Consider the following 14,275-nt stretch of genomic DNA (forward strand, 5'->3'; position numbering starts at 1 on the left):
ACACACACACACACACACACACACACACACACACACACACACACACACACACACATTTCCATGTTTTATGGGGATGTTCCATAGACGTAATGATTTTTATACTGTACAAACTGTATTTTCTACCCCCTTACCATAACCCAACCCCACAAAAAATCTACTTTTTAGATTTTCAAAAAATAATTTTAAAAGATCATTATATATAAGCTGTTTTCCTCTTGGGGACCAAAACATGTTCCCACAAGGTAAAAAATTACTGGTATGTGGGAACATTTGGTTCCCATAACGTAGGGAATATACTACACACACACACGTCAGTAACAGAATCACATCATGCTTATGAACAGTTTTATACAGGCTAAAAGCACACCATCGTATACTATTGCCTTCAGTGCTGTGTGATGGGCAAAAGTACAGATGAAAATGTGAAAATGTGCATGTATCTTTGTGTAAAGGAGCTGTGTAGGAAGTTGCACCAGCAGATTGATGTCATTGATGAACAAAGATATGATATGGAGAGCAAACAGGCCAAGTCGAACAAGGAGGTACTTTTGTTCTGATGGTTGTTTTGTTCTGTTCTACTAGTTAATGTATTTAACTTACATAACATCTAAAACCTAAACTTTATTCTTGATCTTTTAAGATTGAAGATCTGAAGATAAAGGTTCAGGACCTGAAAGGTAAATTCAAGAAACCCGTTCTGAAGAAAGTGCGTATGTCTGCTGATGCCATGCTGCAGGCCCTGCTGGGCTCCAAACACAAAGTGTCCCTGGACCTGAGAGCCAACCTCAAACAGGTCAAGAAAGAGGTCAAGGAGGAGGTGAGCGCACATCATTAGCATTTAAACAGAAGCATGTGCAATAAAATGTGGACATAACTCATGATGAGAAGACAAATTACACGAAGGCTTGTAGTTTTGAAACATTGTACTTTTTCTGGCATTACAGGAGAAGGAGGCAGTGGGAGACTGGCGTAAGAACATTGAGGATAAGGCTGGCATGGGCGGCAGGAAGAAGATGTTTGAGTCTGAGGCCTAAATCTGTTTTTCTTAAATTAATATTTTCATACAATGATTTATTCGGTCAGGTTGTCTTAATTCTTGTGGACTTCAGGGTTCTGAGAGATAAAAAGTGGTAATGCTATCTATTGTTGTAATACTATCAAGTAATGTCACAGTTGGTTATGTATTGTATAAAGGAGGTTTTGATGTATGTGATGGTTGGTTTTGCAGCTGAGGCTTTAATTTGTAAAAGAATAATCTGACTTCGGGTCTTTTTTATTAGACCAAATAAATTGACATTCATCAGTAAAACCCATTCAAATACTCAAAACAGTACTGAGAGGAGTTTGCTGAAAAAAAAAACAACAACCTACAAATCAAACAATCGAAGTGTGACATTCTGCTTTTTCATTATTTCATCTTCACCAGTTAAATGTATGGCTCAGTGAGACTAAAGAACAACAGCAACCGATGACTCCAGTGGTCACAAGGGAAAACAGCGGGGCTTTCACACTAGTAGTGACTTGCTCTTTAAATGTAGCAAGTATGGAGTCACACACAGAGATTGTTCATTTGATAAGCAAAGCAAGATGAAATCTCCCACTTGAAAATGATATTAAATGTTGCATGCTTTCTGTTATGCCTTTATTTGTTTTCTTTTTTCCTGTCTTTTATTCTTTATATTCTTGAAAGAAAAAAGTGTATTGTCTACAGTGCAAGTCTGAAGAGTTAAACATACTGAATCCATAGTGTTTAAATTAACTATTAAACTATCAGAATGCTACATAAACTGCAGGCGTTCACTTGTGATACAGCTAAAGTGTGATGTATACATCTGAGCCAGCATAATTATACACCTTCACATGCACACCCTTTTAATTATATACATACACACTATTTTAACTCACCATTGTGCCATGGTTAATATAATTATTTTCATTCTTCTTCTCCACTCATGCTAGGAAGCTTATTGGGTGACTATTATTTTCATTATAATTATGTTTTAAATTTTTTAGTTAGGCCATGATTCATTTAGTTTGCGATTATAATGTAGATTTAGGTGCTTATCTCTACTTATGTACTAACTTTAGCCTATACCTGTTTATTATCTTTAGGCAGGCAAACCATGCATGTGGATATATTGGTTCTGAACTGAGTGCCTGACAACACACAGAGTAGTGGCCCTGCAATGCTATTGTTTTGAGGTGTGGATGTGTGTGTGTGTGTGTGTGTGTGCATGTGTGGTATCATCTTACTTTCCCAGGGGATCATCACATGACTGTTTAGCTTTCTGCTGATTGGAAGAGAGAACTGGAAAAGACAGGAGCCAGAGTTTGCAACGCTCTGAATTAAAAACACATGGAGATAGACAGAGGAAGGGAGTGAGTGGAACAGAAAGAGAGAGAGAAAGATATTGACTAAATCCTGTTCAGTGAAAGGGGGAGCACATTCACACCCTTTAGAGGATTCACAGGAAAAGAGAGAATCAGAGAAACACATTCAAATATCATCTTCAGTCACAGCAAGGCTGCTGGTTTTCAGTGAGGAGATTGAGTGAAACAAATAAACATGTCCAGCTCAATCTTGCGACGACATTCCAGCAAAAAGGGATTGGAGAACCTCCAGAGGTGAGATGTTGTTGATTTGTATGCATGTGTGTGAATGTGTTTGTCTGTGGCCATTTGGTCAGAGTCTTTGGTCTGCAGAGTCACACTGTTCTTTGCCTAGAGTACAGTAGTAGGGCTAGATTATGCTGCAGTTCATTAAATCCTGCTTCATGAATCTTGACTTTTATAACCTTAATCATGACTTTTAAACTTAATGTGCTGATAGTGATAATCTGTTAACTAAAAATGCTGTGTAGCACCAGACAGCCATTAGGACAGAAAGGTCTAAATCTGCTGGATCTGTGATACACAGCAGCAGCCCCCTCCCACTCTGCCCTAAGGACCCGGAGCTCCTCTATACTGTGCTGGAAAATTTGAGCCACTCCACCACCCAGCCATTCTCACTAAGTTTATTCAACAAAGGAAAGAGTGCGGTTATTATTGATATTATAGATTTAGGCTACTCTGCTTTAGTATTTGCTATGTTCATTTACTCAATACAATAAATATGTTTTGAAACAGATTCAAATGTTTAAGCAGAATATGAGTGGTTAAAGAATTTGACTGCTGCTCTGATGTATGAGTTTTTCAAAGTAACTGTATTCTGTTTTAATATATTTTAAAATTTAATTTATTTCTGTGATGGCAAAGCTGAATTTTCAGCAGCCATTACTCCAGTCTTGGTGTCACATGATCCTTCAGAAATCATTCCATTATGCTGATTTGCTGCTCAAGTAACAATATTATCAATGGTGAAAATAGTTGTGCTGCTTAATATTTTTGTGTAAACCATGCTACATTTTTACATCTTTGATGAATAGAAAGTTCAAAACAACATTTATTTGAAACAGAAATCTTATGGAGCAATATATCTTTACTGTCACTTTTGATCAAATTAATGCATCCTTGCTGGATAATAATAATAATAATTAAATCTTACCTAAATTTTTGAATGGTAGTTTCAAACTATGTTTTTCTTTCTTCTCTTTTATATTCTGGCTTGCTCCGCCAACCTGTTATAAAGTGCTTAGATTGCACATTAGATAAATGGTGTCAATAGTAACAATAAGCATGCCTTTGTTGCTCATTCAGGACAGGTTAAAGAAAATATTAGCAAACATTGCATCAGTTCCCAGAGGCGTGTGTAATGTATCTAATCTATAAGCTTACACCAATCTTACACTTCCAGTAAAACTTGTAATTTCATTGATGAAAGCACAGGAATATTTTCTGATCTGTAACGAAGAATAAAACTGTCTGGAAATCATCCACCTCTGCACAATTATTGTAAATAATCAGTAAAAGTGTTTCTCTGCAGATTTAGTTGTGACAGTTGTTTTGTTTAGTTCTCGTAATGTAAGCCCCTGTAAATGAAGGCAGTGAGCCATTTCCTGTCAGTGTGAACCCTGCACTTCCTGTCCATGTTTGACTTACTTCCTGTCCATCTCTGACCCTACCTTCTGTCATATGACCCCTATCGCTATTCGCTAGTCATGGTGGTGTATTATTGTTTGATCAGTTGAAAATTACTGCCTGAAGATTTACATCACAGTGTAAGACTATAGACAGTATAATGCATCAAAATTCTGTTTACCTTCATGCACAAATGCAGCATTTATGATTTAGCGATCATAATTCTGTTCCTGAACATAGAAATGATGAAGATTATTACTAATTTGTATTATATGAATTGTTATTTTGCAGGATCACTGTTCAGCGCAGTCTGGAGGATGCAGAAGAAATTGAGAGAGAACAACGACGACGTACAAGAACCAGTTCCTCTACTGAGCTGTCTCAACCCACCGTGACCCCACAGGACAGCCCTCGCACTGCACAGCCTCTGGACAACCAGTTAGTTTCAAAAACCTAAAAGTACACTCCAGTCAAGTCATGTACTTTGTTTTGTGTGTGTTTTGTGAAACTGTGTTTTGTGTGTGTGTGTGTGTGTGTGTGTGTGTGTGTGTGTGTGTGTGTGTGTGTGTGTGTGTGTTTGTTTTGTTTCCATGGAATCTCAACCTCCAGATTCTGGCTCAAGCCAACTTTCTCTGTCTAACTCTTTGTGTGCTTGTTAATCTGTTTGTGAGTTTATATGTGTCAAGACCACACCTGTTCTTTTAAATTCAGTCACTTATTCTATTCTATTCTATTCTATTCTATTCTGTTCTATTAACATACTCAACTGTTGTAAGTAGACGTGTTATTCTTATACTGGCATCCCAATGAGAGGCAATTCTGAAAGTGTTTCACTGTTTGTTAGGGGTCAGAATGATCTGGTTCCAAGCTGCCCATCCTCTTTGGAAGAGGACGAAGGCTTCAGTGATTGGACACATCTGAGCAGGCGCAAACAGGGACAAATGGAACATAAAGATGTAGAAACACATCTCAACGGCTCCCGTCACTCAAAACTGCAGCTTTGTTCCAGCTCTGCTCAACAAAGTAAACCGCATGATATCAATGTGTTTGACAGCACCCCATTCATACAGACCCGACCCCCCCTTTCAAATCAGCAAAACCTGGATGAGGATGGTGATGATGAAGACTGGGGTGCCAGAGAGCAGGAAAGAAGAGATAACATTAACGCAGCAGAGAGGGAGGAGGGAGAGACTGGACGGTGGTGTGCAGAGGAGGGCTATCCAAGAAGCGTGAAAGGACATGAGTCATCTTTCTGGAAAAAACAAAATCAGAGCTGTGACATGGATGAGAAGGTATGATATTTAAGAAGGCATTTAACAAGATAGCACTCAAATAATACTTCTTACCCTTAAACCCTTAACTCAGTCATGCATCAAAACCAGTCTTTCAAATGCCTACTGTAACTACTGCATGCAGTGAACATATATGCTTCTTTCACAGAGAGAAAAGAAGGCAGAGATGAAGATTTCCTACGCCTCTACAGTCCTCCTCCAACAGAATGGGAGACAATACAGTACTAATGGACAAGAGGGGAGGAGAACAAATGACAGGTACAGGCATAGACGCACACATTTCAACAAACTCAGAAAAACCTGTGTGATTTGTAAAATATATGCAGTTACAATGAGAAGTTAAGAGTTAAAATACTGTATATACAGTTAAAGCTACAGTAGCAGGGGAGACTAAGCTTAAACCAGTCTTACACTTAAGTACCTTTAGGAAATGAATATATTATGCTTGTGATATAGTGTGTTATTGTTATGTTTATATAATTATAATTATTTACTGATGTGTAAGGATGGAAATAGAGATCTGAAGTTATCTATTGCTTGTTGAGGGATTGACAGTTAGTTTACATGTTTCAAATAATTTTAAATCTCTAAATGGCAGTTTGTGAGGAGCTTGTTCATCTAATTCCTGCCAATCACAATATTAAGGCCAATATGATACTGCTTACCTCATTTGTCACTTCCATGACCATTCTTCCGGTATCCCAACTCCACCTCCATTTTTAATCTCTACTAGGGATTTGGTAGAAATGCATCTTTTATATGCCGATTATGCCAGTTTTACTCAAGAAATCAGGTTTTACCCGAGCTGTGGATGTGAGTTTACATTTTTAATTGATTGTGATGATATTAAAAGACCATGTACAGTTAAATAAAGGCAAGAAAAGGCGTCTTTAAATGGAGCCGTCCCCTTGAGCCACACGCAAACACAAATATACAGCATGAGAAGTAATCCGATTGCATGGCTCTACTGATTTGATTCTTTGAACGAACTGCTCAAAAGATTCACAAACCCGGGAGTTGGATTGAATCAGTATGAGGAATCCTACACTGAAGCAGACAGAAATGTTATGAATCAACATCTGACATACTGTGTGGCGACCATGACTTCCAGCATTGTAGGAGTTACCCTTACAATGCAATATCCTTAGCACACTGCAGGAGAACAGTTTGAGAAGAATGTGCCAATGATTGGGCAGCAATAGAGTTATGTCGATATTGACTCTGTGTTGAGAAATGACATGAGAAATCAGGTGAGTTTCGCAATTTCCCCAGAACAAATGTCCTTCCTGAGTTCAGCCTGTTTAAACTTTCTCAGAGAACTAAAGATACAGAGCATCATGGACTCTTCAGTCGATTCAGCAGCTCTCAGCAGTCCAGAGAGGTAAGACAATGCATGTGAGGTAAAATACTTTGTTCATGAATTGCTGCCCTTTATTAATCTTGTTGTCTTTAGTGTGTCTGAGGAGGTGTTTGTGAAGAGCAGTGAGGAGAACCAGCAGCATAGAGAGACAGGAGATCAGACTCATGAGGAGGTGCAGAGGAGGATGAGAGAGGAGGAGCGAGAGAGGAAGAGAAGGGATGTGATGGAAAAGTTGAAGAGGTTGAGTATATCCAGCGGAGATCCAGAGGAGCCCTTCAGTCCTCTCAGCCCCAGGAGCCCCTCCTACATGGTATGGCATCATCGTCATTAGACACAAAATCACATTATAATTAAAGATTCATTACAGATATGCCCACATATGCTTCTTAAATAGAGTTCAAACATTAACATTAACATGCTTTACTTCATCTCGTGTCATCATTTTTAATTGCTGTTGACCTGGCATCATTATCTAACTCACAATTGTTAGCTGCAGAACAAATGACAATATCTGCAGTGATTAGTGTTTTATAGAGATAATGACGTGTGCATTCATGTTTTCGCATGTGTTGGTCTGGGTAAAGGGTGTCCTGTAGGGTTTAGCTCCAACTCTTTTTAAACACACCTGAACCAGCAAATCAAGGTCTTCAGGACAAAGTATGTGTATTACTATAAATAAGAGAAACTGTCAATCACCAAGTGGTAAAGTCATGACGTCACTGCAGCTGTGGTTCCCATAGAAGACAACATTTATGGGACAGGTCATGTCAGATTTTATTTTCGGATTTGAAATACATTATTTAAATGTGAGTTTGGCCAGCAGCTTTTGAGATTTAAGTATTCAAGTAGATAGGAGTTGGTCTTGCATGTCTGTAATAGCTGCACCGGTGCTGTTAAAAATATGCCTGCTAGTGAACTGTCTTTCGTTGTTCGGACTGACTTTGTTCAGGATTGCTAAAAACTTATAGTCAGGCAGGTTAGAGCTAAACTCTGCAGGAAGGTGGTCCAGAAGCAGGATTGAACACCCCTGCAGAGTCTGGGTGGTCTTGTTTGTATATTCATGTTGGGACAAATGTCTCCAACATTTGTCCCCAAATCAATAAATGTCTCCAATGATAATAAACCTAAAAAACCTACATTGTAGTGACTTATGAGGAAATAGCTTGATTAAGAAAACTACAGAAAGGGAATAAATTATGGCTTATTTCAATTAATAAAATTGCAAAAAGTCCTTTTCTGCACCTTAAACAATATGGTCTGTTGCACTTCGACCAATGGCATGAGAATGGGGGCAGGGCTATGCCTGGGTTGGGGTTGAATGTTCAGGAAATTTATTTGAAAGTTATTTTTGCAGTGCAATTTTTTAATTTTTATTTGTTTGCTTTACCATTCGGTGATGCTTGTGGCACAGAAATGACAATGTCAATGATAATGGTAGGTCCCTGCCTGAAATAAAACATGACATACTGTACAACACATGTGTTTGTGCATTGTGCCCAGTTGTGTTTTGTAATTTCGTCTGGTATCCTCCATATGCTGTTTGCGTGACTCAGACTTCTCCCATATGCTATGTTTGGTTCTGATCTTTTCCTTGCAATGGTGGTGTGGGTTGAGGGAGAAAGATGACAGAACAAGAACCATCTGCTTTACATTGCTGAGGTGCTTTGTGTGTGTATGTGTTGCTTGCTGGTTTCAGGCTGAGGGTGAGGAGTGGCAATCAGAAGGTACAAGCTCGGTGAGTTGCTTACTTTGTGCATGTGCATGACAGCAAATGTTTGTGTGTGCCTGCTACTGTGTACCTTATCTTTGCTTTATAAAGCTGTGGTTATAATTGCTTTGTTATGCATTTGTTCCGTTTATGTCTATGATCATATTCCCTTCCATCTTACTTTTGCGGTGTTCTGATAAAACTAATTCTGATATACTGTACAACTTAAACATTTAGTGAAAAATGTTTATGTAAGAACATTTTTGACAGCCTCAATATGCCCCCTATATATATATTGGGAAAATAATAGTTTCATTTTAAAGGCAACAGATCAGTTCTTAACATACAAATAATAAACACTTAATGTATGGTGATAACATTTTAAAAATACAAAGGAAATGGGTGGCAGGATGACTTTTTTGGGCAATGAATGCATCCTATCATGTTGGGCGAAACTGAATCTTTAAAGGTCCCATGGCATGAAAATTTCACTTTATGAGGTTTTTTAACATTAATATGAGTTCCCCTAGCCTGCCTATGGTCCCCCAGTGGCTAGAAATGGCGATAGGTGTAAACCGAGCCCTGGGTATCCTGCTTCGCCTTTGAGAAAATGAAAGCTCAGATGGCCCAATCTGGAATCTTCCCTTTATGTCGTCATATTGTATATTCATGTTGGGACAAATGTCTCCAACATTTGTCCCCAAATCAATAAATGTCTCCAATGATAATAAACCTAAAAAACCTACATTGTAGTGACTTATGAGGAAATAGCTTGATTAAGAAAACTACAGAAAGGGAATAAATTATGGCTTATTTCAATTAATAAAATTGCAAAAAGTCCTTTTCTGCACCTTAAACAATATGGTCTGTTGCACTTCGACCAATGGCATGAGAATGGGGGCAGGGCTATGCCTGGGTTGGGGTTGAATGTTCAGGAAATTTATTTGAAAGTTATTTTTGCAGTGCAATTTTTTAATTTTTATTTGTTTGCTTTACCATTCGGTGATGCTTGTGGCACAGAAATGACAATGTCAATGATAATGGTAGGTCCCTGCCTGAAATAAAACATGACATACTGTACAACACATGTGTTTGTGCATTGTGCCCAGTTGTGTTTTGTAATTTCGTCTGGTATCCTCCATATGCTGTTTGCGTGACTCAGACTTCTCCCATATGCTATGTTTGGTTCTGATCTTTTCCTTGCAATGGTGGTGTGGGTTGAGGGAGAAAGATGACAGAACAAGAACCATCTGCTTTACATTGCTGAGGTGCTTTGTGTGTGTATGTGTTGCTTGCTGGTTTCAGGCTGAGGGTGAGGAGTGGCAATCAGAAGGTACAAGCTCGGTGAGTTGCTTACTTTGTGCATGTGCATGACAGCAAATGTTTGTGTGTGCCTGCTACTGTGTACCTTATCTTTGCTTTATAAAGCTGTGGTTATAATTGCTTTGTTATGCATTTGTTCCGTTTATGTCTATGATCATATTCCCTTCCATCTTACTTTTGCGGTGTTCTGATAAAACTAATTCTGATATACTGTACAACTTAAGCATTTAGTGAAAAATGTTTATGTAAGAACATTTTTGACAGCCTCAATATGCCCCCTATATATATATTGGGAAAATAATAGTTTCATTTTAAAGGCAACAGATCAGTTCTTAACATACAAATAATAAACACTTAATGTATGGTGATAACATTTTAAAAATACAAAGGAAATGGGTGGCAGGATGACTTTTTTGGGCAATGAATGCATCCTATCATGTTGGGCGAAACTGAATCTTTAAAGGTCCCATGGCATGAAAATTTCACTTTATGAGGTTTTTTAACATTAATATGAGTTCCCCTAGCCTGCCTATGGTCCCCCAGTGGCTAGAAATGGCGATAGGTGTAAACCGAGCCCTGGGTATCCTGCTTCGCCTTTGAGAAAATGAAAGCTCAGATGGCCCAATCTGGAATCTTCCCTTTATGTCGTCATATGGGGAAAGGTTACCTCCCCTTTCTCTGCTTTGCCCGCCCAGAGAATTTGGCCCGCCCATGAGAAAATTAGCTACTACCGTGCGAGGCGAGCGCAATATTTTTTTTTCCTCGAGAGACATCATGGCTTGCAAACGAGCGAAGCATGGCAGTTGCCCCGCCTCTCTCCTCCTCATTGGCATTTAAAGCTACAGACACAGAAATGGCACGTCCTAAGGAAAGCTCATTGTGGGACTGGCTCGTAGTGGCTGAAATTCTGCACCAAGGCTGAATTTCGGGAAAGAGACTTCAGATACAGTACTAGGGACCACTTAGGCCTATATAAAAGCATCCAAAAAGCAGCATGTCATGGGACCTTTAAAGGCCATGACACTTTTTGTGGAAGAATGAAAGGGCAACAGGCTACAAGGATTTACAATATCAACAAAGAATATGAACAGCCAGATACAAAGCCCCCAGCAATGAAATTATGAAATAAATCTGCTTACAACATCAATGGGTTAATCTGCCCTTCAGTATTGACTCAAACTTTTGACAGAGTATGGTTTTACTTTGTGCAATCATCATCCGTTACCCAATGAATTTGCACTGCATTTCACCTTTTTTGACTGTTGCCTGGAAACATTGCACAAAATATTGCCCTAAGGGTTTTTCATGCTCAGTGGTGTAAAGATTCACAAATACTCTGAATCTATTTACTGATAAATGTTCTTTTACTGTTCATCTACAGCTTACTGAGAGGACTGAGTCTCTAAACCGCTCCATTAAAAAAAAGTAAGACTTCGGAAACACACATACACATTGAGATGAAAGGGCACAAGTGATTTACTGTAGGATTGTAAAAAAAAAATCCCCCTCTTAGTATGGAATGTGAGAAAAAGCAGGGGTGAATTGTTGTTTTTCTGTGCTGTGGTATGACATCATGGGTTCATCAGTATTTTCTCTTTGATCTAAACACCACACATGAATGAACAACTGTTTGAAACATGGTTCACCATTCAAGCAGGCAGGTAGACATGATATGACATGTTTCCATCTATGTATCCTTCTCCTGTTCACTAAATATGAAATGATGGAGGATTTGTTTAGTCGTTTTTGCACATGTATCAATCTCAGAATCCAATTTATCACCGGGTATTCTTTTCCACATTGTTCATTCTGGTATGAAGTATAAACAGTATACTTCACAGAGCCTTTGTTTATATCTTACATTACTTTATGAGTCATGGTGCTCTTCATGTCCATGCTTGTTCTGAGATGGTCTGTGTCTTGAAAGAACAGTGGTGCTTTAGGTAATGTTTCATCTGTTCGTGAAAACAGGAACAGTATAAAGAAGACCCAACCTCCCACGATCATCTCGAAGTTAGATGGCAGACTGGAGCAGTACAACCATGCCATTGAGGTGAATTACCTTCACATGCACTTGTGTAATGTCAGTTTCATAATTAAACCTTCTGCATATATTCCTGTAAATGCACCTGCACGGCTACATGCTGCTGCTTTTACATTAATTTCTTTGCACATGTAGCTCTTATTACCCCACCCAGTGCTTACATTCACCTGCTCTGATGTTTACCACTCTGATCTCTCTGCTGTGGTGCTTTCAGACAAACTGCATGCCCAGGCACTTCCTCTCTTAGACATGCTGATTCGCTCAAACATTTTTGTTTTCAGCTAGTTCTGTTTTCCTGCCACCTAACTGTCAGGAAACGTGTAAGAGCCCCGTGGCAAATGTGTGTATTGTGGAACCAGGTGTTACAGGTTTTATTGCGGAGAGTTAAGCAGGTGTTTCACAAGTCCCAGATAGCATAATATTTTCGTCATTATGTGTGTGTTTTGGTGCGTGTGTGCAGGAGTCCTGTAAAGAGGGCAATGTAGTCAAGGTAATGGATGTCCCAACACCACCAGAACCCGTATCTGCTCGGAAGACCCTGTTTGAGGCGGGAGAGGCCTGGAATCAGAACTCAACAAAGGCTGTGTCCTCCAAGGTTCATACAGTCACAAAGATCATCCTTAGTTTATCAAAACATTATTTATTATATGTTAAAGGGATAGTTCACCCTAAAATGAAAGTTCTGTCATCATTTACTCACTCTCATGTCATTCCAATCATGTATGGCTTTCTTTTTTTCTTTAGAACATAAAATAATATTTTTTGAAGAATGTTTTTTTTAATTTAGCCATACAGTGGAAATCATAGACTGCTGCAAGGATGACTTATTTTTGTAGGCCAAGAGCCATTAACAAGTTAGCATTTTAGCACTTCCAGTTTCTATCGTCCGGAAGACAGGGTTTTTTTTTATATATATATAATTTTTGGTTAAATGCCTGAAGATATTTTCACATTTTATTCTACAACAAGCTTTTACTTGTCTTGAAAAATACATTTACTAACAAATGACTAAATTCTAAAGGTTGTTGGGGATAGAGGTTATGAGTTGAAAACTCATCTTATCACTAGTCTGCTTTCACAGCCTCAGTGTGTTTATAATCACACTCTTGCAAACTATATTTAACTCAGACTTTCAGAGAAAGTATTTTTTTAAGTGAAGACTGAAAGAGTTGTTGGTCGCTTGGTGATGGTGATGTTAAAATCAAGCGACTGTTGTGTAGTTTGTTTATAACCTACATTTAGCTTTTTTTTTTTAACTTCTAGTCAATGTATTTAGGCTTTACAATTCATAAAAGTGTGCTAATTTGTGAAGATTATAATGGTAAACAAAACATGTAAGAATCATAAACTTTTGTTGGTCATAAAGCTTATTTTCTGCAATAATCTGAAAGGCAATGGAAAAATCCAGTGGGGTTTTTGTTGAGGGAACCAGTGTAATGCTAAAAGCTTCCAGGTTTACCTGCAACAATATGTTATCACTGCTGCAATAGTGTTCAGTGTCAGTTTGTACCCCAATGACTTTCATACGGACAATTTTTTTACAATTGTGTTACACAGAAGAAAGTAATACAGATTTAGAATGACATTAGGGTAAGTAAATCATGACAGAATTCTCATTTTTGAGTGAACTCTCCCTTTTAAGAACTTTACTCACACAGACTCATTTTGTGTTATTATTCAATGTTTTGTTACTATAACTGAATTTCTGTTCCCTTGAGAAATGAGCGTACAGATATGTTGCACATTCTTCATCATTCTGGTGTGACTGTAAAAAGTAAGTGAGTGAGTAATTAAACGAATAAAGGATTTACTCTGATTCAGGATACAGAGGGAATGAAAGTGGGTGTGTCAGATCTAATTAACCAATGGGTGAAAGGAAACTGTGATGTCAGCACCAAGAGCCCCTCCTCCAAAGCAGCTGTAAGTTTATAATATACATGTTTATATTATAATGTTAATTGCATAGTTTTTTTCTTGAATCCAGCCAATAGTAAATTTCCTTTTGAATCTATTGTATCCTCTATCTTCTTTTTCTTAATCTTTAGTTCTCTTCTTTACACTTTTCTTGTGTCTGCTGTTCTTCTCATCCTTTTCAGTAAGGTAAACAATTCCTATCTCTTTTTTCTCCATAGATCCTTTATAGTTGAGTGGAAGAATTTAAGTGACTTTTGTGACTATTTTTTTTATTTTTTTTTTATTTTTTACTTGCTGTGTATATGTGTTTTCTGGATAGAATATATGGAAAATATAAAAGGTGTTTGTAAGGTTAAAGTTCATGCTGTGGCAAGTCATGTGATGGGAGAGAAACATTGAAATAAGCTTGTGGTTTAATGACACCATCTAGTGGTTACGACTAAAATGAACCTGTTAGACTGTCTGCAGTTTGTTTATAATAAATGAAAAATTATTCTTTTATAATAGATGATTTTTTTTCATGTTTATTGTGCCATTTATTATCTTTCTTTGTGTGTGTGTGTGTGTGTGTGTGTGTGTGTGTGTGTGTGTGTGTGTGTGTGTGTGTGTGTGGGGAT

At 38.1% G+C, this 14,275-nt stretch overlaps 2 protein-coding genes across 4 annotated transcripts in view; both read left to right on the forward strand.

Moving 5' to 3' along the window:
• LOC107703298 (troponin I, fast skeletal muscle-like) overlaps positions 1 to 1,218 on the forward strand; it is a 2,069-nt gene extending 851 nt beyond the window's left edge. Inside the window, exons 4-6 of the mRNA XM_016505879.1 lie at positions 451 to 542; positions 641 to 817; positions 945 to 1,218. Coding sequence (XP_016361365.1) covers positions 451 to 542; positions 641 to 817; positions 945 to 1,034 — 359 coding nt within the window. The 3' untranslated portion in view covers positions 1,035 to 1,218. The remainder of the gene's footprint in view (positions 1 to 450; positions 543 to 640; positions 818 to 944) is intronic.
• Positions 1,219 to 2,325: 1,107 nt separating this feature from the next.
• LOC107703301 (lymphocyte-specific protein 1-like) overlaps positions 2,326 to 14,275 on the forward strand; it is an 18,742-nt gene continuing 6,792 nt past the window's right edge. For 2 of the 3 annotated variants that reach the window (XM_016505882.1, XM_016505883.1), the window contains exons 1-11: positions 2,326 to 2,625; positions 4,309 to 4,455; positions 4,862 to 5,309; positions 5,458 to 5,567; positions 6,625 to 6,690; positions 6,763 to 6,979; positions 8,366 to 8,404; positions 11,082 to 11,125; positions 11,672 to 11,753; positions 12,205 to 12,339; positions 13,566 to 13,664. In XM_016505882.1, the coding sequence (XP_016361368.1) occupies positions 2,567 to 2,625; positions 4,309 to 4,455; positions 4,862 to 5,309; positions 5,458 to 5,567; positions 6,625 to 6,690; positions 6,763 to 6,979; positions 8,366 to 8,404; positions 11,082 to 11,125; positions 11,672 to 11,753; positions 12,205 to 12,339; positions 13,566 to 13,664 (1,446 nt within the window). In that variant the 5' untranslated portion in view covers positions 2,326 to 2,566. The remainder of the gene's footprint in view (positions 2,626 to 4,308; positions 4,456 to 4,861; positions 5,310 to 5,457; positions 5,568 to 6,624; positions 6,691 to 6,762; positions 6,980 to 8,365; positions 8,405 to 11,081; positions 11,126 to 11,671; positions 11,754 to 12,204; positions 12,340 to 13,565; positions 13,665 to 14,275) is intronic. The other variant, XM_016505884.1, reaches the window with a different exon arrangement.

This window comes from Sinocyclocheilus anshuiensis, unplaced genomic scaffold (genome assembly GCF_001515605.1).
Source record: "Sinocyclocheilus anshuiensis isolate Anshui unplaced genomic scaffold, SAMN03320099.WGS_v1.1 scaffold947, whole genome shotgun sequence".
NCBI lineage: Eukaryota > Metazoa > Chordata > Actinopteri > Cypriniformes > Cyprinidae > Sinocyclocheilus > Sinocyclocheilus anshuiensis.